This window comes from Rhizophagus irregularis, chromosome 18 (assembly GCF_026210795.1).
Source record: "Rhizophagus irregularis chromosome 18, complete sequence".
Taxonomy (NCBI): domain Eukaryota; kingdom Fungi; phylum Glomeromycota; class Glomeromycetes; order Glomerales; family Glomeraceae; genus Rhizophagus; species Rhizophagus irregularis.
The window spans coordinates 3,964,212-3,987,046 of NC_089446.1; the positions used below are offsets into that span (position 1 = coordinate 3,964,212).

Genomic DNA, 22,835 nt, shown 5'->3' on the forward strand with positions numbered 1-22,835 from the left:
ATGACGGCAAGTTGGATGAGTATATGTCGTGGAATTTCGCAGGGCCAATATGTTTGATGTTTTTGAACGAAGACGTGGTTTTTGGTTGATATATTTACTTTTCTATCTTAAATGGCTAGTAATGATATGTTCAGTTAACTGACAACACAGCCTATATGTCAGGAGATAAAAATGGTGCAATTGTTCTTTTCAATAGATTAACTGGATCTAATTCAGTACAAATTGGTTGCGGATTACCTTTTCAATTATTAGGAATTTATAATATTTAGTAGAGGGAGTGCTTAAAATATTTTTTTTTGTATATTTTGAAAGTCAAGCTTATGCTAATATTTGTTAACCTTAGTATACTTAGTATATAAATAAAATAAGTGCGAACTGAATCATTTTTGTGGAATTTATGTGTGTTGTCTTACTATCGTTCATGAACAATGCGAATGAAGATTCACAAGCTTTATATATGTTTTTATTTATATATTGTTGTCTCAGCAACATTTTTTAAGGCCTGCCTGCTCAAAGTCAGAAAAAAAATAAAAAATATTTTTTTTTTTTCAATTTTATCTCTTGAAGCCTACGGCTGATGTAGTTATTCCAGAGCACCTTCGAGAATTTGTTCTTATTAAGTAAACTTAAAAATTTAAATACTTACGTAATCATTGTAATGCTAATCAGGTAATATTTTTTCAAAAAAAAATTTTTCCGACTTATGAGAAGAGTGTTTCACAAATGATCTAACATATTTTGCTATTGATCAGATTCATATAGGTATTTTCATCATGTTCCTCGTCCCATTCTAATTTTTTTCTCTCAAAAGCGGTGTCCAGTAATCGCCTCTCTAAATGTAATAGCTGTTATCTCTAGGGTGGGCTTATATCTGCTGATTTAATGCATATACAGTACATCAAAGCAAACAAGTTTAATTACTTACTTTACCGTTTTCTTTCATACCTGGAATATGTAGCCCAAAAGTTTACATCACTAATACGTAGAATTGACGAATTAGGATCAGGTGTTGATAAGTCATCTAATTCATCAAAATCATCAGCGGTTTTGGAAATGTTAATCTTAGGCGCGTTTGAAATGTCAGTCTTAAACATCAATCTTAGGGATATTGGAATTAATAGTCTTAGATCAGTTAGACGTATTATAATCGTTAGTATTGGGCACGTATCATTGGTGGAAGGAGTCTTGGAATTGATAGTAAGTATTGCTCATTTTTACGTTCCCTAAAATATAGTGTGGGCAACGTTAATGCTAACTCACCTTACGACCAAAACTTTCCTATTTATAATGTTTTATTCGCTTGACCAAACCTAGAAAGACAGGTCTTAAGTAAATCACTAGTCGATAAAGCATATAACGCCAGGCAAATGTAATTTAACCTCTTTTTGACGAACTCATGCAAGTGTAAAGTTAATCATCAAAAAATTTCCTTTATCGCTAGCAATACAATTTTCAGAAACAATATATTGCAAATATATGTTCCTCGTGATTAAGTATCGTTCAGGTCTGGAGTATACAAACAATTGTTTTGCTACATATTATAATATAGGATGTAGAAATGGTAATTATGATGGGGTAAGTTTTTCCCGATTGATAATATTATGCCGAATATAATAATATAATTTCCCTTGTCTGAATATATCATAAGAATAAAATATTTATTTCTAAGATCAAGATCCATATATAAATCGTTCGAATCCATTTTCGTCATCATGGATATTGTACTAACATTAACGTATGAAATTATTTGTACAGGTTTGAATCTTCGAACAAAAACAAAAACATGAAGAATACGATATACTACTATTGTGATGGCCACCCTGAATAGAGGAACGAAACTATAAAATCAGTTCAAGATCACGTGATACTGTAAACTCGGTTCACAGTTTATCTGTAAAAAGTACCAATATTTATATTTATGTAGTCATCTGTACCACTCACCTTGTTATATAACAAATATAATACCATTTATAAATATTGTTTTACCGTAGATCGATATCCAAGTAATTGTACACTTATTATGGGATTGCCTCTATTTCACAATGCTATTTCAGTATACAATATTCCTTTTATGACGGTAGTCCATTGTTACCGGCGTATAAGTATGGAAATGACATCATATCAGGAATTATCAATTGATATTTTAACGGAGCTTCTTCACCAACAATAAAAGAGTTGTACCAATCTTAGAAGTTGAATCAGATTCGTCGGTTAATCGGCAACCTATTTTATAAACGAAATAGATAATTTACAATATGAAATATTTTGTTTTGTTAATAATATTAATAATTTAAGTTTCGGTCAAGATTCAAAGATTTAAAAAACTAAATTAATTAGAGGTGAATCAGTAACGGATAATTAAAGAAATTAATTATTTAGAAGCAAAACATTCGATTCAAATTACAAAATTACAAGTAAACTTTTATTTTGATCGAAATAATAATGAAATTCAACAATTTACCGTACAGTTCCTTTACGTATTAACATCGATAGTACTTTTGAATCATTTAATCATACTTTACAAAATTTTAGTAATGGTTCACAGGTTCACAAGAAACTTATCATGCAATATCTTATTGACAATACATCTTGTAACGAATATAACGAATATACAATTCCACACCTGACAGTATTTACGTATGACACTTTTAGTGAAAAAAATACGAACTCTTTAATAGATTAAATTTCTTTTTCATTATCATCTGAGTGGTCTGATAAGCAGGACGTGCCTATCTAGCTAATAGAATAATTGGATGATAAACAATACTTTTGTAGTATTTGTATATCCAGAGGATATTACTTTAAGAGTCTTGTCTATATTATAAAACAATTGTCCGAACAATAAAGTCGATTTCTGTTCTAAGTTTTAAAATTATGATAAAAAGAACAATATGAATTATTTTATTAACGTAAAAATTTTATTTCCTGGCATTCTTTAAAAGAATTATGGGATTTCGAATAAAAAGAATTTAAAATTTTTAAAATTTTAAAATTACAATATTAAAACAATAAATAATAAATGTTGAGCATTATTAAGCTTCAACTTTAGAAATAACTAATTCCAGATGGGGATGAGGTTTATTAACTATATCATTTTTTCTCTTTATATGCAATCCTTCAACTGGCTGAAAGACGAAATTCCTAATTAACATACTCAGCAATATTTTAAATTCAGTCATAGCCAATTTATTGCCTATACAAGATCTTGGTCCAGTATGAAAAGGTAAATAGTTAAAATTTGTTACATTTTTAATTAAGGAAGAATTTAACCATCTTTTTGGATCAAAATCATCGGCCGTTGGTCCCCAAATTGATGGTAATCTATTAAGTGCCACAATTGGAATTACGACTATTGTACCCTAATAGGAAAAAAAAAAATTTTTTTATTATTAAATCTCGGTAAACAGTAATTTATTATCTTTTTTTTTTCAAATTATGTAAACATACCTTCGGAATGAAATAATCACCAAACTCCGTATCTTTTAAATTAGTTCTGAAAATATTTGTAGCTAAAATAATAAAAGATTTACATTAATAAAATTATTATTTTGAAAAAATTCTCAAGTAAACATACCTGGCGGAATCAATCTTAAAGTTTCTTTAGCTATACTATTTAAATATTCCAAAGAATTAATTACATCAAATGTAGGATTAAAATTTAATTTATCAGGAAAAGCTTTAACTAATTCTTCACGTAATAAATTTTGTTCGTCGGGATGTTGTGCAAGTAAGTATAAAGCCCAACTAATTGCAACACTTGTAGTTTCATGTCCTGCCGCTAAAAATGTCATAATCTAAAAAAAAAAATATGCATAAAAAAATGAATTAATTATATTACTAGAAAAGAATTTATATGTTTATTACCTGAAATTTTAATTCTTCATCAGTCATTTTATCTTCAATTGGTAAATCTTGATTGATCATGATTAATAAAGAGAGTAGATCTTTTCCAACCAATTTATTATCTTTAACTTCTTGACGTCTCTCTTCATACAATTTCATTGATATGCGTTCAACAACTTTAATAGCATTATTAAATCTTATATTAGTAGATATTGGAATTTGTCTAATAAATGGAATAACGGTTGATAAGAGAGTAATGGTAATGGCTAAAGGTGTTGAATTGAAATTCCAAATAGTATCATAAGCTTCAGCTAATTCATTCTTAGACGTTAGAGAGTTAAATTCATAATTAAAACCTAAAGAAGAAAAAAATTCTAAGATTATAAACACGTAATATGAAAAATTAACAGTTTTTTTTTTATTATTACCAACTAAGCCAATAATATCTAGAGTTGCTTTTGACAAATAAGGTGAAATAATAATTCTTGATTCTCCTTTATTTACTTTATCTTCAATTAAATCTTTTAACGTTGAAGCTACGCGAATAAAAGTTGGTACCATTTCCTAAAATATATATGTATAAATCAATTTTTAATCATTTATTTTATAATAATTATTATATTTAGGATAAAATACTTTAATATTATTATGGGAGAACGCTGGAGTCATCATTTTTCTTTGTCTCTTATGAGTTTCTCCTTCTGAAAATCCAATTCCTTTGCCAAGGATTCTCATGAGAGCATCCAATAAAGAAGGTTTAGGATAGTCATAGGTTTGATTTAAAGCAATATCTTGTATAGCTTTAGTATCTGTTACTAGAATAATGGGTTTATTTAATACCCCATAATATTTTAATATACTTCCATACTTTTTCACCCATCGGATTTGTGGTTCACCAGACTATCGAACAAAAAAAAAAAATAATAATAATAAATGATAATTATTTTTCATTAAGAAATACGTTTTAAAAAAGTTAAATATTAACCTCTTCTGCGAATAATTTAATAAAATTTCCAAAAATGAAACTTTCGGATGGTGGACCAGGAATTTTTCTTAAAGGAGAAATATAATACGGCCAAATATATACTTTATAAGTAAACCATCCTAGAACTCCAAATAAAAAGCCACTAACTAAGAAACTCGAATCAATCATTTTTTTTTAACGAGAGTGGGAAAAAATTGAAAGGGTCGATTATGGTCGATTATTATAAAAATAACCAAAATTGGACTAACGTAAATCATTGTATCAATGAAAAAATTTTTTTCTTTGTTTATTTAACATAAATGTTTACAAGAATTTACGAAGTTAAATCCTCGTAACACGAACGCGCAGTTAATCATAAACAAAATCAACGTGATGCACTGACACAAGCTCATCGCATTTCAATCAACTTCCATTGAAAAGAAATCTTAGGAGTATGCGAGATTTTATGACTATTTAGTCCATTTCAAATCCTGTTACAACATAAATGATAAACCTGACATTCAAATCATAATCCGACACTCCGACACATTATCTGAAAATATTACCGTTACATCAATCATGTGATTTTACAGAATTTTTGATTGGCTAATTTTTTCAAAAGAATAACTGAAAATAAAATTTTATTTAATTTATTAATACTAGCGACAAAATACACGATTACCAAAGTATCAAACCTGACCCGTTCAAAAAGGTGAAACCCCGAAAAAATGAAAAAAAAGATTGGTCAATAAAAATGACTGAAACATAAAACTTACCGTTTACTAAAATGTTGAACTAGAACTTTAAAATCTAAGAAAATAATTATGCTAAAATGTTGAACTAGAACTTTAAATCTAAGAAAATAATTAAGGAATTGAGGAATAAAAAACAGAATAAATAAAACAAGGTGCTACGGCAGATGTAAACAAATAATAAATGAAGGTGGCACATAATAATCGTAAACAATGTATGGCCATATTATATGTCATTATGTCATATAATTGTGTAATAAGAACAAAAGAAAAAAAGAAAAAAAGAAAAAAGAAAATGAAACATTTTTGCGAAATAACGTTGGGACAATGAGTATCGGGAATAATTATTATGGTATTGTCAAAGTCGGGTTGTGTTATTGATCGTCGGGACTTTGAATGGTTCCCTTCTGTGAGACATCCAATATTCTTGAGTCAATAGAGGATGAATAAATGCTTAAGAGAGATAAATTAACATTTTTAACGTTAGAAAGTAATTTACGAAAGGTAAAATTTTAAGAAATATAATAGTTGATGTCTTGTTCGTGCGTGGATTATCTAAACAACTTAACTATTTTGATTCTAATTTATCCTTCAATTAAATCTTTTCAATGTCAAAACTATACGAACTAGGTAGCATAGAATCTGGAGGGATTATTAGTAACTACTCACGAACAAAGTATTTTTTAGGTCCATCTGTCAACTGATATTTAACCGGCTGCCCATCAATAATCGTCGAAGATTTAATTGAAAACCTTAGTGGACCATATCATATTTAGTGTAAGAAACACATTGCTCATTGATTTCTCCTTCAACAAGTACAAGTTTTTATCTAAGAATTGTCAAAATGCATCACTGAAACCAATCATTTCAGACTAAATCTGATCGGTTCGCTCAATAATATCGGTTAGAAACCGAATAAGCAAATGATTTCAACATATTTTGATTTCGTGTTATATAATTAACAAGTTGATTCATAGAATTTCTTCAAATTAAACCGGTCCAATTAATTCTACGTTTAACAAATTCAGATTCTCTCTCTTTTTTTTTAATTGGTACGGCTAGGTTTGTTTCTAGAAAGTTTGTTTATGGTACTAATGTATAAGTTTGCAGATCGTTATAATTACGTATTTATTTACAAGAAAATATTAAAAGATTTTTCGGGGTACTAGTAAAATTTTATTTAATATCAGATATGCATAAATTATTACATACACGTGATACGAGGTGAAACCTTATGCAGGACAAAATCCGAACGCCCGAAGCTGTCATCCTCATAAACCCTTTGGGTTAATAAATAATATGTCGTGTCACGTGTAATTAATTTGAAAACGCTCGGGAGACAAGAATAAAGTTAATTTTGTTTAAGAGTTTTTTTTTTTTGTACTTTATTTTGATTACTAAATACGAAATCATTACGGTTAATTCTTTTCGCATTGCATGCGGATGTGATTTTTAAATTTATTGTTAAAAATATAACTTCTAAATGGACTTCTACTGTGTTCTTTTTTTATTTATTAGGTTAGAACATTAAGTCAATTTCAAACTTTACGGGTTATTTGTTTTTACATATATATACAACAATAACTACATAGATACAATTACTTTTAAGATCAAATTTGAATATTGTCTCTCTGAGAACTGATATAAATTTCACTCATTTACAATCTGGTCGTTTGTAATAAATTCCTTCCTTAATAAATATTATCTTTTAAACTATACAATCTGGTCGTAAAGCGTTAATAATTTTTTCATTATAAATATTATTTTTTTAAAAAAACTAAAAGATGCAATCTCAAACTGTTATAATTATTGAGAACAGTAACAGGTTTACTGCAGAATCGACAATCTCTTTGATTCTCACTTCCATTAACATTATAAGTTGTTCGTATGTTCTAAGTCGATTATATTTTATACGTCGATTAAAAGGTGTTGAAATCAAATATCCAACTTGCTTTGCAATTACATGTAAGTTACCCTGCACGTGATTTATTTTACTGAGACTAAGTTTTAATATGTTATCATTTTTTTTAATTTTTAGGTTTGATTTATTCTATAATACAAATTATAAATTTTTTTATAAATAATTCAAATTTTCAAAATTATCGAACTGGAATATTTGGCAGAATCTTTGAGAAATTTTATCCAACATTCTTAACTGCAAATCTGTTATTAATTGGATTCTTAGAATTAACAACTTTATCGAAAATGAAAAATAAAATTGATAATAATAATGATAAAACTGAAAGATATGATAATTATATGTGGCAAGAAATGTTTTTATTATCTTGGATTGCTTCCATCTTTAGAATAAATCGTTATGAACCATTGGAATTAAAGTACGTATCATTTTTTTTTTTTGAATTTTCTTTTTTTTTCACGATTGATAAATTTTCCTGCGTTATATATGCTATATATTGATCTAACTTTCTTTTAAAATCATAGTCATATACCTCCCAAACATGTAATATTCGAATATCATTTCAATGCTATTATAATATTCATTGTTATTATAAGCGCAATTTTTTATCTATCTGAATTAAAAAAAAATTTACATAAAGTTATTTCACGAGAACTTTTAATAAAAAGATTGAAAACCTGCGATTATATGAATCCTAATGTTATTAGGGCTTATATATTTTGTATTATCCCTTTTCTTTTTCAATGGGTGAGTAAATTTATTATTCGCATAGCATTTAATATTGAAATATATTAAATTATTTTAATTATATATTTATTTATTTTTTAGTCTTTGATCTTATTTTATAATATTATGAAATCAATTGGAATAAATGATTTATCTTTGAACATTCTATTGATAATTGGTAAGTACCTTATATAACTTATTTTATATACATATTTATAATTATACTGCATATACTCAAATTTTATGAAATTTTTTGTTTTAGCTGTAAATATTGGAGGAATTGGATATGGAATATCATACTTTATTTATGAACGAAAATATCTTTACACTAATTTCTCAAATGACAATCCAATAATACTTTCATATGGCACTTTATTACCAACAGACGACCAATTAATTTCTGTATCAACACAATAGACTCCCTACTTTAAACTTTCTTTTTCAATAAAAATCTTAAAATTATTCGTATCATTTTATTGATATAAATTTCTAACATGTACGATTAATTAATTTGAAAGTTGTTCGCTACATTTTTTATTGGTGAAACATAAATTAATTTAACACTGTGCATGATGATAGCCTGATAAGTTAAGGCGTAGTATGACATTCACTTAAATTTCAGTGATGAGCTCAATTTATTTATTATTTGTATTAATAACAGATTATTAAAACTCGAAAATCATTTATTTATTTTTTTTTAAAAAAAAAATCTCTTACCAAATCTCCTTTGTCAGAAAATATTTATAAAATCTTGTTTTTTTCGGTAGATACAGAATAGACGCCAACGCTTGTGAGCGTCAGGATAGGAATATCAAACGTTTGACATATGTTAGGGTTTAACTGGCTGATGTTGTGGTTACATGGATTACATATTGTATTTTTGTTGGCGTCGGTAAGATCCCCATATGTAGTGCCTATTTTAAATTTTAAATTTAGCTACACGAGCATCCCTAGATTATCACGATCATTTGATAATGTTTTTATTCAATCTTATCACATCGAATCGTTTGGCAAGTAACAAATTTTATAGTAATTATATATATAAAATATACATTCCAGTAAATAGAAATCTCATAGTTCTTATGTTTCATAGCCGATTCTAAGTGGTAAAAAATATTACAAGTAGTAGTATCCATTATAATGCTAATTTATAATTTATAATTTATAATCTACTTTTACACTAAAACGTTCATTCATGAATCTTAAAGCGTTATAGATTTCTCACAGGGAGAGTCATAAAAGCAATACTCCTCAATAAAAGCAATACTCCTGTGAATTGTGTAAGAAGACTAGTTATCACGAGTTTGGTGTAACCATTGATTTCCCGTATTTTTTTCTTGAGATTCATTCTTGCTTTACAGGTAAAATAGGGGTTACTTCCATTTGAACTATGATTGAAGTTTCTAATAATTTCTTTATAATAATACACATGTCTTTCGTGTCTTTCAGTGAATCCTTAATAATTATTTAAGATCAATTGAATAAAATATTTTTAACAATCATGATTCTTCGAATGTGATGTGGAAATTTGCGAGATTAAAAAATTGAATCCTGAAATTATAAGTTTAAAATTTTCTAATACTAAAAATATACTATCCAGTCGGATTTATCGGAATTTCATATAATTAAATTTGCCGACAATATAAAGTTTACAATAAGTCTATTGGATGAGTTTACATTATCATGCATAATTTTACATATTGACCAGGGGAGCGAAAAAATCTACATGGGGTAATTACTTATTAGGAGTAATTATATCCTTCTTTAGAATAAACTACTATATGTTGATAGAATTTATCACGGGAATAATAATATACAGCAATAATATTAATATGATCAGCATCGTAAAAATCATTCATCCTTAATGAACTTTTCCACTTTGATCCCTTTTTAATTTTTTTATTTTATTATTTTAACAATCTTACTTTTTAAAGATTGTCATCCGTTAAACTTATTTCACAATAAAAAACCTTAAACTTGATGTGATATATATATATATATTTTAACTCAAATGAAATTTAAAATAAAGTTTTTTTAGAAGATTTCGTTATAATTAAGATGCATCTGCGTGGCGAACAAGCTTTATTCCAATAAGTAGATCTTTTATATAGTGGCGTGAGAAAATTATACTTAGAAGGTTTATCTCATATTGAACTGCATAATTCTTATCTGTTGTGCATTTGATAGATTAATTCGATTCCATTTTAAATCGTTCAAATGGATCTAAAAACGAGAAAATAACAAGAAAAAACTAAATTTTTATTTTTTATTTCTTTTTTTTTTAAAAAAAAATCTCTTTTAATACTTTTTTAAATCATCTTTTGAATAAAACAAAAATTAAAATAGTGAAAGATAATCAGGATAAATGACTGATAATATTAAGCAGATACTGTATATACGATATCAGACATGTCAGTAGACAGCTGTATAATAACGTGCTCATAGAAATAATATCTCAGCCTTAAACTAAAACAAGCGATGATTAGATAAGCCGCAAAATGCAGACGCTATTTATTATTTAATACATCATAAACTGTTTCATATGATGTAAACATCCGTAAATACTGCGCCACACTTTAAAAATGGCGGGGAAAAGCACTTCACTAAAATGAAATCTTTCACGTTTTTATACATTTTTATAATTATTTTGAGTATAACAGATAATATATTTCATTGTGTAAATCCTTTGTTAAGCTCGTGCAACGTCATACTTTTGATGTTTGTATAAAAACCGAAAAGTTATTGATTATCTTTTTAGGGTTCATTGTGTTTTATTTTCTTTTAAAGTAAAAGGCAATAAGGTGACATAAATTTTTGAACGGGTGATGGTGATCTCTTACAAGTTTGTGATCAAGCATTGTGGCCGTGCGGAAAACGAAGTCTCATTTATGCCCTAGGTGATTGAATTTTATGCATGTGTTTAAACAAGAAAAAAAAATTATTGTTATAAAACCCCTGAAAGTTCAATAATGATTGGTTTGTAAAACGTAAAAAAAAAAAATTTTTTTTTTATTATAGAGAAACATTTACACAGCATTTTTCTTTGATAAATACATATGTGAAACTTATGTTTATTATTGGCTGTCACAATTATTTTTTCATAGTTTTTTCATTTTCATTTTTTTTTTTTTTACCAGAATTATTTATTTTGTTCAACATAAAAAAAAAAAACTGATGATTTATCTTTTTTGTTTAGTGATTTTCTATTAAGGGGAGGGGGGGTTGAAAAATTCTTTAAATCATATTATTTGCCTATATATATGCTAGTCAATCCCAAAATCTCAGTTTTTTCTTTTTTTAAAAAAAAAAATTTTCTGCCCGAAAAAATTTTTTTTTTCAACCTAGTTAATAATAATAATTTTTTTTTAGAATAGAATATTATAATATACACACACAACACACTCATATATATATGTATATATATATTTAGAAATATAAAAAAGAAAAAGTCAAAAAAACCTAAACTAACGAAATAAGTAACAAAAAATTCCGACGAAAAAGAATCAACAAAAAAATTATCCAATAAGAATTTTCGTGTCATGACAATTAACGAAGCAATAAATACTCCAAAACGAAAGCAAACTATGGTATATATATTATATATTTTTAATAATGATATATATTGACGAATATCTTTTTTAAGAATGATATATATTGACATATATTGACAAATATCTTTTTAAGAATGATATATATTGACAAATATTTATATTGTTTATTATTTATTCCGATATTAAAAAATTTGTTTATCTTTTTCTTTTTATTTATAAATAGCAGGGGCAAGTGACAGCTAGTAAATCTTTAAAGTCTAAAAGTGCAATAAATACACCAATGTCTTCAAGTCCTCCTTCACCTAAACCTAAGCGTACTTATACACATAATCCAAGAAGTAAATCATTAACATTAAGAACTTCACCAAAAAAAGATTTAGAAAAATCAGAATTTATGTTTTCTTCCTCTCAATTTGATGATAAAGACACTACTACTACCACAACAACAACAACAGCAACCGAATCTATTGAATCCTTAGCGTCACCCGTTCATTCTGATCAAACTAATTTAGAAGAATCTGACCCAAATTCTGCTAGCATCATTACATCTCCAACGCAATCATTAGGAAATCATGAATCAATTGAACAAGCTATAAAATCATTAGAAGAAAAAATAAAATTGGATCAACAAGAACATGCTATACGTATTTTATCACGTCAAATACAACAACCTGAGTATAAAGATGATGTTAATGATCCAAACTCTTCAGGAAAGAAATCAATTCGATCTAATACTGTATCACCAAGACCAGTTGAAAGAAAACCACTCATAAAGCCAAAAGCTTATTCATATGGTGGTAGTGGTGGTTCACAATCATATGGTAATCCACAAAGATCACAACCAGTTAATAACGAATCACAACGTAAAGCTTCTATTTCTTCTATTAAACCAAAAAATCTTTGCACTTGTGGTGATGCTGATAGTTTTTGGTGTCAAGTATGTGAAAATCGGAGATTTAAATCTAGTTTTCCGAAATGGACAAGCGGGAATAAAATTATTGATACTTTTATTCAAGAAACTCAATTAACTACGGCTGGTCCGTTTAATTATCTTGAGTGGATACCGTTTGAAAGATTTCGTCATGTTAAAAGTTTTGGTGAAGGAGGTTATGGTACTCTTTCTACAGCTACTTGGTTGGATGGCCCAAGAAGTTTACGAGATGAAAAAATTCAAACAAAATGGAAACGAGATTCTAGAAAGAAAGTTATGTTGAAATTTTTACGTGACTCTGAACATATAACTCAAGAATTCCTTAATGAGGTATGTAATATAAATAAACGAGTAGGACATTTTTTTTTTAAAAAAAAAAATAAATTCATTTTCAATTTTTTATTTATTCTTTTTTATTTAAAGTAAACTTCTTTTTTAGTTTGCAGCTTATTATAAACGAATTGCATGGGATAACTGTATGTTACAATGTTATGGAATTTCACAAGACCCTAGCACAAAGAATTATATAATTGTTCAAGAATATGCGGAACATGGTAATTTAAGAAAATATTTATCAGAAAATACAGAAAATACGAGTTGGAAACTAAAATTAGCATTAGCTTGTGATATTGTCAAAGCATTGAAAACCATTCACGGAGCAAATTTAATACATCGTGATTTTCATTGTGGAAATATAATGATTACAAATGATATATATACTGCTATGGGGGATCTTGGATTATGTCATCCAATCGTTGAGGATGGAACATTTTATGGAGTCTTACCCTACCTCGCTCCTGAAGTTATTAAAGGGGAAAAATTTAGTAAAGCTTCAGACATTTATAGTTTCGCTTTTGTTATGTGGGAAATATCTTCTTGTGTGAAACCTTTTAATGACAGACCACATGATTCCGAATTGGCTTTTGATATAAGTATGGGAACACGTCCTAAGCCCGTAGAAGGAACTCCGCAAAGTTATATTAAATTAATGGAACAATGTTGGGATCCGGATCCTTCCAAAAGGCCAAGTGCGGAATCATTACACAGGACTTTATACGATTGGGCAAAAAAAGTTGTAGAGACACCAAAACTTCCTTATAAAGTTAATACAGAATTTGCTTTTGCTGAACAATGGCGGGTTAGAACTCATCCTCATCCATCTACCTCAACTAAAGATCATCCCGAAGCTAAATATACAAGCCAAGTTTTTGATTTTCATGATTTGGGTATTCCTGACATGGAAGAAGTAGCTTGTGATCCACCAGATTCCGAACATGCTCAATCTGAACTATCTCAGTCACCTTCCGCTGAAAGCGTTGGTAGTAATACTTTAGTTGAAGATTCTATCCAAAAATGTAAAAGTCCCGATAAACAATTAATGAACGATACAATAAGTATGTAAGGTATCTTTTCCATAAAAATATATTATTTTAAGGTCTTTTTTCTTTTTTTGAATACACGTATTAATTTAATTTTATTGATAGGTCAGAAAATTCTTCCGAATGAAAAACAAATGGAATTTGAATTTTAATTTTTGGACTAGTTACGTATTATTTATTTGTGGGATTATTCCTTCAATAAATTTATGAGACTTATCATTGAATGGACTTTGTTGATATAATAATTTTATTTTTTTGTTATTTTTTATTATTATTATTATTATTATTTTATTTTCTCTTTCTCTTTCTCTTTCTTTTTCTTTTTGTTCTGTTTTTGGCTTAATTACTATTGTTGATAAAGAGGGACAATTAATGACAATTTGTGAAATGATGAGGAATTTGTAATGGAGAGGATATTTCACGTTTGAATGTTTTTAACGATTACTTAATGAACGTTTTGTACAGTATAATAACACTTTACTTCATCGATGTAAATTACCTACCTTTTTTATTACATATTTTTTTTTTAAAAAAAAAAACCCCCACTTATTTTGAGAAATATTTTGACAATATTTTTTAGAATAAAATTATGAATAATTTTTTACTTATATAAAAAGAAAATTTCTTAAAAAAAACGGATTACTGTATATCAAGGTTTTTCTGGAAAAAAATTTTAAGTTTGTGATTGGTAGCGAGAAAGTTAGATTTCTGTATCATTGATTTATGATATTGAATTAGTATTGAAGCAATTACATCTTAATTTCGGGTGGAATTAAGATTAATTTTAAGTTTCGTCATTTATTAATGAATCAAATTGACTGATTTATTAGAATGGTTGTTTTGTTGTGATAATTTTAATCATAGAAAATATTTTCGCTGGATAATTACAAATTAAATTCGGGAGTAATGAATAATAATTTGTTAAATTTACAAAAATAATAAACTTAACGTATTTAACATTGTTTATAACATTAAATTAGATAGTGTTATGACTTAAATAATATTCATAATAGTTATAAACCTCATTTTTCTTCATGTTTTGCTAATTAAAGATTTTATTTATTTTAGGCGTATAAAGATTATCTATCAAATTACAATTCATATCTGGAAAAATTATAAAGTAACCATAATTGACGATATCCTTTAATTGGTACAATTTTTCTGGTGAATTGTTTTTCAGAGAATGTGTTCCAAGGGACAGCGAAATTAATGAAGTTATTTTATATAACAAATCTGCACTGTCCGACGTCTTTACTTCCCAAATTTCAAATGTGTAATGTATTGACCATCCCATCTGAGATCATCTGTCCTCGCGGTGTTATTTCATTATTTATGGAGCTTTGTAAACTCATTACAATGGAGAATGATGAACCGACGTTCACGGGTTAAAAAAGAATGTCTTTCTTTGCTTCCTAACAATTGGCAAACATATATCTGTAAGACTGTTAGCCACAAATTTTAATCTAAATGTTGTAATGTTACTATAATATAGTATACTAAAAATATAATTTTACATGCCATTTTTTTTATTCGTATGAACTTAACTGCGCGAGAATGAAGACCAGGCCCATGATATTCGGCATTTCACATAAAACAAAAATTCGTGATTAATTTGATCGCTACAAAATTGTACATATGCCAAAATTGCACGTAATTGGCAAAATTTACTTCAATTGAGCTCTTGTACTTTCTCTTTGACCTCTTGTATTGCATTCTCTAATACATTTAGATTATTCTCTACTTATTTTTAATTTTTTGAATGGACTCATTCATTTTTTGTAAAATTATTCAACTGTAGAATTATCTTTATACGATCAACGTTGAAAAATTATACACGACAAATTATCAAAATTATGCATATCACGTGATTTTTTTCGCATAGACGTAGTTTTATTCGCGTTTTAATTTAACTCTCATTTATTTTGGTGCTCTGTATAAGTAATCCCCTACGTAAAATTTTTGAATTACTCATTCAAAATACTTTAAATTGTTATATTTTTGCAAAACTTTCCACATACGATATAAATAATTTTTTGTATGAATCCCTTTTGAGTCATGTGGCATATTGAAGTTATACTGTGAACTTTTGTGATGGTTACGGTATATTTCGCCAAAACATTTCGCCGAAGAGATGTTTCGCCGAAAGAAAGTTTCACCAAAAGTGCATTTATCGAATCCATTTCACCAAATCGTCACCAAAAGTGCATTTATCGAATCTATTTCACCGAATCGACACCGAACGTCCATTTCACCGAATTCCATTTCACTCGCCGAATGGATATTTCGTCGAAAATGGTAGCGATTAACATATTTATTCATCGCGCAATGAAAATAAAAAATATTCTAGAAAAGATTTCATGTATTTAGTATAAAAAAAATAACATAACCAAATGAAATAAATAATTGTTCGGCGAAATGGAATTCGGTGAAATGGTATTTTGTTGAAACGTTCCTTCGGCTGAATGGGCTTCAGCGAGATGGGTTTTGGATGGATATCGGCGAAAAATCCCATTACCTTTGTCTTTAAGGTTATTATCTTCGATAAATTATAAATATTATAATTAATTGTATAACCCACAAATAGTATATAACCACAAATAGACAAATGCAAATGTTAATTAATGCTTTATTTTACGGAAATGTATAAAATAATAAATAATAATATTAATATTATTAATATTATACAAAATAAATTAAATAAATAAAATCGAAATTAAATTACTTTAATTTCTATCTAATCTTCTTCAAACTTTTTAGTTTTAAATTTCTTAATAACACCCATTTTAATATATCTTTCAATTATTTTCATATTTTCAACTTTTAATTCTAAACTAATACAATCATAACTTTTAATTACAATTAATGAGAGAGGTTTTTGTGATAACCGATTCTTCCAATTTATAAAGAATTTTTCTAAATCTTCAAAAGATATTTTTGATCTTGCTTTATAAGCATAAAATATTTCTAATTCATAAAAATTTTTAGGAGAATGTTTTGCAAAAATTTCCAAAATTTCTTTTTCATTTAAATAACCATCACCACACCAAATATTAATAGTTTCTAAATATTGACAATTATTTAAAATTAATTTCAATGTTCCTATTTCTTCCTCTAAAAATATTGAAGATAAACTTTTAAGATTTGGACAAAATTTAGCAATAACTAAATTTAATGAAGCATCATATTCCCCTATATATAATTCATTCAAATTTTTTCCATTAATTTCTAAAAATTTAATTAACATTTCAACTTTTGGAATTGCATATAAAAATTTTAAAATTTTTAAATGAGAAAAAGTAATATATTGTAATTGATTAAAATCATCAAATCCATTTAATTCCAATGAAAAAATAAGTTCTTGTAAATTTATGTATAAAGATATAAATGATAAAGGAATATAAGATTCTTTTATTTTTAATTTAATTAATGTTAAAGAAAATTTAGTTAAAGAAGTTATAATATCTGAACCATTTTCACTTTCATAAGAATAATATATTAATGTTACACTTTTTAAATTATTTTGTAAAGAAATTAAATCTGTTAATCCATTTGAAATAATATCTCCAAATTCTATAGTTAAAGTTCGTATATTATGACATATTTGTGATAATTGATAAAAAAAATCAGAATAAATATCTGAACTACATCTCAATTCTGATAAATCTTTTAAACAATTTTTTGCTTCAGGTAAATAAGTAAACATAACACTTTGAACTTTTTTTGAATATCCAGTATCATAATCCAAAGATTTTAAGGTTGAAATTTCATTCATAAACATTTTTAATATTTCTTGTGATAATAAATATTTATTATAATTTAAACTTCGTGCAGTAATGGATCGTTGATTTTCAAGAACATGTTGAATCATTCTATCAATTTCATAAATTGAAAGAACTTTACAAAATGATGCATAATTAAATAATGAAGGTTTCCAAGTTGGAGTTGCAATAAAAATTCCATTTTTATATAAAAGATTTTTTGATTCATCAGGTAAGCAAGCAATTAAAGTACCAATAATTGCTAATGGTACATGCGTTCGATATGGATTATAATTTACACTGTATTGAAAACTCCAAACATTCCTCCATAAAATTCTAACTGCAATTTCACACCAAAGACGATTAACTAATAAGCATGAACGTAATGTAATTTTATCTTCATCTAAATATTCAAATATTTCATTAAGACAATCAGTAGGGAGTTGACAGGGCATACTGTTTAAATTTAAATAGGATTAATTAATAAATAAAACCATGCTTTTTTTCAAAAAAAATAAAAATAAAAAATAAAATGAAATTCAACGTGTTTTTTAACTATTGTTCAATTTATATTTGAAACTGTGTAACAGTTGTTGTTTTACATATTTGGTTAATACATGAGTCAAACTCTGCGAAGATCTTGTCATTTTGCAGGAATGTAATAAAACAGCATATATATATTCGGTTAAATTATGTTTTATTTTGGCTTACGAAAAAAAATGTTTTATGATATTAAATAAATAATAATGCTATTCTAATCATTATTATTTTTTTATGTTGCTCTTTTAGTATTAATTTTTTTAATAAAACAAATTTTGATTAAATATTGCATATGCAGCGCATAATTAATATATATATATATATTATAATTAAAAATTCTATAATATTTTGAAATAGAAGAACCGATAAGAGAAAATTTATTTATCTCTGATATCGCTGATCTATCCTATAGATTATCCTAATTTCTTAAATAATTTCCCATTAAAATTAATTTTAATCAAAAAAATTCGTCGTCAATACATAAAGTATCAGCGTACGAGCGAATTATTTATTTATTCAGTCCATACTCCAAATTCCTAAATTCCTTGATAAAAATAAATCATTTAATTTAAATTTCTTAATAATTCCCATTTTCATATATTTTTTAATTATTTTCATATTTTCATCATTTACTTTTAAACTTATAAAATCAGAATATTTATCAATTATTATTAATGAAAGTGGTTTTTGTGGTATACGAGATTTCCAACTTAAGAAAAAATTTTCTAAATCATCAGAAGGTACTTCTAAACTTACTTTATAAGCATAAAATATTTCTAATTTATAAAAATTTTTAGGTGAATATTTAGCAAAAACTTCTAAAAAATCCTTTTCATTTAAATAATAATCGCCACACCAAATTTTAATAGATTCTAAATATTGACAATTATTTAAAATTAATTTTAAATTTTCTATTTCATCATCCATAAATATAGTAAATAATGATTTTAAATTTGGACAAAATTTAGCTATAATTAAATTTAATATTTTATCATTATTATGCATATATAATTCATTTAAATTCTTTCCATTGATTTCTAAAAATTTAATCATCACTTCAACTTCAGGATATTCATCTAAAAATTTTAAAACTTTTAATTGAGGAAAATTAACATATTGTAATTGATTAAAATCATAAAATCCACTTAATTCTAATGATAAAACAAGTTCTTGTAAATTTGTAAACATAGCTATAAATGATAATGGTATATAATATCCTTTTATTTTTAATTTTGTTAATGATGAAGAAAATTTAGTTAATGAGGATACTATAATTTCTGTTCCATCTTTATCTTCAGATTTTAATGTTACATTTTTTAAATTATTTTGTAATGAAATTAAATCTATTAATCCATTTGAAATAATATCTTTAAATTCTATAGTTAATGATTGTATATTATGACATATTTGTGATAATTGAAAGAAAAATTCAGAATAAATATCTGAACTACATTTTAATTTTGTAAGATCTTTTAAACAATTCTTTGTTTCAGAAAGATGAACAAACATAATATTTTCATTTTTTGAACGTTCTGAATAATATTCCAAAGATTTTAAGGATGAGATTTCATTCATAAACATTTTTAATATTTCTTGTGATAATAAATATTTATTATAATCTAAACTTTGCGGTGAAGTAATAGCGAATTGATGATTTTCTAGAACACGTTTGATCATTTGATCAATTTCATGAATTGAAAGAACTTTACAAAATGATGCATAATTAAATAATGAAGATTTCCAAGTTGAAGAAGTTGAAATAAAAATTCCATTCTTAGATAAAAGTTGTTTCGATTCATTAGGAAGACAAGAAATCAAAGTATTGAAGATTTTTAATTGTATATCTGATCTGTGTATGAAACTCCAAATATTTCTCCATAAAATTTTGACTGAAAGTTCACACCAAAAACGATTAACTAGTAAACATGAACGTAAAGTAACTTTGTCATTCTCGAAATATTCAAAAATTTCACTAAAACAATCAGCGGGAAGTTGACGAGACATATTTATTTCATTAAAATATTCGGGGAGGGGGAGGGATGTTTTATAAATACAGTCATTTTTATTTTAATGTACCTCGGATGAAAACGGGTAGCCCGAATGTAAGTCAAATTTGTGCATCTATTTTGTAGTCCAGGATGATCCACCTTTAGGGCCGGTGTTATCCAAAAAAGAAAGATCTTCGAAAATTTTTCGTCCATTCTACCTTTTTATGTATATTTCGGATTTAAATGAACCAATAGGAATTATAACTTATTCCACATTTTTTACAAAATTTGAATTCATATTCATTATCATTTATTTTTATTATTCGTAAGCAAGAACCAGTAATCCATAGAGACCGGATAATTTTTAAACCGGGATTAAAATATGACACGTTTTCTAATTTTAAGAAAAATATTATTGAATTATGATTGTTGAAAAAAATATGATATTTATTATTTATTAAAATTATAATCATCATCATAACAATGCATTATTTTAGTCTTAAATTTTTTAACAAGACCTATTTCTAAATATTTTTCAATTATTTTCATATTATCTCTGTTTACTTCTAAACTAATACAATCATCATAATTCTTGATAATAATTATTGATAATGATTGTTGTGGTTGACGATTTTTCCAATTTGTAAAAAATTCTTCTAATTCTTCAGGGAGTACTTCTAATTGTACATCATAAATATAATACATTTCTAATTCACGAAAATTTTTAGGGGAATATTTCGCAATAATTTGTAATAATTTTTTTTCATTTAAATATTCATCACCACACCAAACATTAATACCTTTTAAATGTTTACAATTATTTAAAATTATTTTCAATGTTTCTATTTCAGAATCCATAAATACAGTAGATAATTTTTCAAGATTTGGACAAAATCTAGATATAGATAAATTTAATGAATTATTATTATTCCCTACATATAATTCTTTTAAATTTTTTCCATTAAGTTCTAAAAATTTCATTAACATTTCAGCTTTTGGACATTCATCTAAAAATTTTAAAACTTTCAAATATGGAAATGTAACGTACTGTAATTGAACAAAATCGTCTAATCCATCTTTAAAATCAAATGATAAAATAAGTTCTTGTAAATTTATGAACATAGCTATGAATGATAATGGTATATAATATTCTTTTATTATTAATTTTGTTAATGTTGAAGAAAATTTAGTTAATGAGGATGCTATGACTTCCGTTCCATCTTTATCTTCAGATTTTAATGTTACACTTTTTAAATTATTTTGTAAAGAAATTAAATCTGTTAATCCATTTGAAATAATATCCCCAAATTCTATAGTTAAGATTTGTATATTATGACATATTTGTGATAATTGATAATAAAATTCAGAATAAATATCTGAACTACAATTTAATTCTGTAAGATCTTTTAAACAATTTTTTGTTCCAGGTAAACAAGTAAACATAATATTTTCAACATCTTTTGTTCGTCCTGAACAATAATCTAAAGATTTTAAAGATGAAATTTCATTTATAAACATCTTTAATATTTCTTGTGTTAATAAATATTTATTATAACTTAAACTTCGTGAAGGAATTGTTGTTGATGGTTTTTTTTCAAGAACATTTTGGATCATTTTATCTAATGAATAAATTGAAAGAGCTTTGCAAAGTGATACATAATTAAATATTGGAGGTTTAAAAGTTGGCGAAGAAATAGAAATTCCATTCTTAAGTAAGAGTTTTTTTGATTCATCAGGTAAACAAGCGATTAAAGTACCAATAATAGATAACGGTACGTGTGTTGGGTATGGATTATATTGTACGTTATATTGAAACCTCCAGATATTTCTCCATAAAATTCTAACAGCTACTTCACACCAAAGTCGATTGACTAATAAGCATGAATGTAACGTAATTTTATCTTCTTCCAAGTATTCAAATATTTCATTAAGACAATCTGCAAGAAGCTGACCAGGCATTTTTATTTTTCAATAAAAAAAAAAAAAAAAATTTAGACTGATTTTTAAATGAAAGTGATGATCTATATTTATAAAGATTTATGCTGTATCACAAACATTTTTTATAGGTTCGTTGTTTTACATATTTGGTTAATGTAATATTAAATTTTTGTGATTATTATTAGACAGCATACATAAATTATGAACGGGATAATTACCAATGATTCATGTTGAATGCGACCTTTTCTAATTATAAGGATGATTTAATATCCAAAAATTTAATATGGAAGAAAATTTCTAATTTGTTTTTTTTAAAAAAAATGTATTATCCAATTAATAAATTATATATATATATTATATATATATATTGATCGCAGTAATTCTTAATAATATGACTATATTACCATTAACTAATATTAATTGTTATATCATTATTGTTCTTTTTTTACTATTTATAAACATAGTAGAATTCTTTTAAGATTTATGTTTCAACTTTTACAAAAATTTTATTAAATTTAACAAGCTATGATTTATTTCTATTCTTTTA

The 22,835-nt window shown here is 26.0% G+C and overlaps 7 protein-coding genes across 8 annotated transcripts; 3 read left to right on the forward strand and 4 right to left on the reverse strand.

The window, feature by feature from the left end:
• Positions 1-882: 882 nt before the first annotated feature.
• Positions 883-1,227, forward strand: OCT59_010475 (uncharacterized protein; the record flags this gene model as incomplete). The annotated part of the gene is made up of 1 exon (XM_066133035.1): positions 883-1,227. The coding sequence occupies one exon, from the start codon at positions 883-885 to the stop codon at positions 1,225-1,227; it is 345 nt and encodes a 114-aa protein (XP_066000622.1).
• A 1,671-nt stretch (positions 1,228-2,898) lies between these two features.
• On the reverse strand, positions 2,899-4,996 carry OCT59_010476 (uncharacterized protein; the record flags this gene model as incomplete). Its single annotated transcript, XM_025325740.2, has 7 exons — positions 2,899-3,359; positions 3,448-3,509; positions 3,575-3,794; positions 3,865-4,199; positions 4,272-4,407; positions 4,480-4,743; positions 4,829-4,996. The coding sequence occupies 7 exons, from the start codon at positions 4,994-4,996 to the stop codon at positions 3,033-3,035; spliced, it is 1,512 nt and encodes a 503-aa protein (XP_025179767.1). The 3' UTR covers positions 2,899-3,032.
• Positions 4,997-7,234: 2,238 nt separating this feature from the next.
• OCT59_010477 (uncharacterized protein) lies at positions 7,235-8,669 on the forward strand. The gene is made up of 5 exons (XM_025330317.2): positions 7,235-7,524; positions 7,598-7,895; positions 8,002-8,224; positions 8,306-8,381; positions 8,466-8,669. The coding sequence occupies exons 1-5, from the start codon at positions 7,344-7,346 to the stop codon at positions 8,618-8,620; spliced, it is 933 nt and encodes a 310-aa protein (XP_025179766.1). The 5' UTR covers positions 7,235-7,343; the 3' UTR covers positions 8,621-8,669.
• Positions 8,670-11,742: 3,073 nt separating this feature from the next.
• OCT59_010478 (uncharacterized protein) lies at positions 11,743-14,216 on the forward strand (the record flags this gene model as incomplete). The annotated part of the gene is made up of 5 exons (XM_066133037.1): positions 11,743-11,790; positions 11,978-13,015; positions 13,125-13,239; positions 13,645-14,079; positions 14,170-14,216. The coding sequence occupies 5 exons, from the start codon at positions 11,743-11,745 to the stop codon at positions 14,214-14,216; spliced, it is 1,683 nt and encodes a 560-aa protein (XP_066000623.1).
• A 2,448-nt stretch (positions 14,217-16,664) lies between these two features.
• Positions 16,665-18,277, reverse strand: OCT59_010479 (uncharacterized protein; the record flags this gene model as incomplete). Of its 2 annotated transcripts, none has more annotated exons than XM_066133039.1 (1): positions 16,665-18,277. In XM_066133039.1, the coding sequence occupies one exon, from the start codon at positions 18,275-18,277 to the stop codon at positions 16,799-16,801; it is 1,479 nt and encodes a 492-aa protein (XP_066000625.1). In that variant the 3' UTR covers positions 16,665-16,798. The 2 variants fall into 2 exon arrangements, with proteins under 2 accessions (XP_066000625.1, XP_066000624.1); XM_066133038.1 differs by having other exon boundaries at positions 16,665-18,259.
• A 601-nt stretch (positions 18,278-18,878) lies between these two features.
• Positions 18,879-20,366, reverse strand: OCT59_010480 (uncharacterized protein; the record flags this gene model as incomplete). The annotated part of the gene is made up of 1 exon (XM_066133040.1): positions 18,879-20,366. One exon carries the CDS (start codon positions 20,364-20,366, stop codon positions 18,879-18,881), a length of 1,488 nt encoding a protein of 495 aa, XP_066000626.1.
• Positions 20,367-20,800: 434 nt separating this feature from the next.
• Positions 20,801-22,309, reverse strand: OCT59_010481 (uncharacterized protein; the record flags this gene model as incomplete). The annotated part of the gene is made up of 1 exon (XM_066133041.1): positions 20,801-22,309. The coding sequence occupies one exon, from the start codon at positions 22,307-22,309 to the stop codon at positions 20,801-20,803; it is 1,509 nt and encodes a 502-aa protein (XP_066000627.1).
• Between the last annotated feature and the right edge of the window lie 526 nt (positions 22,310-22,835).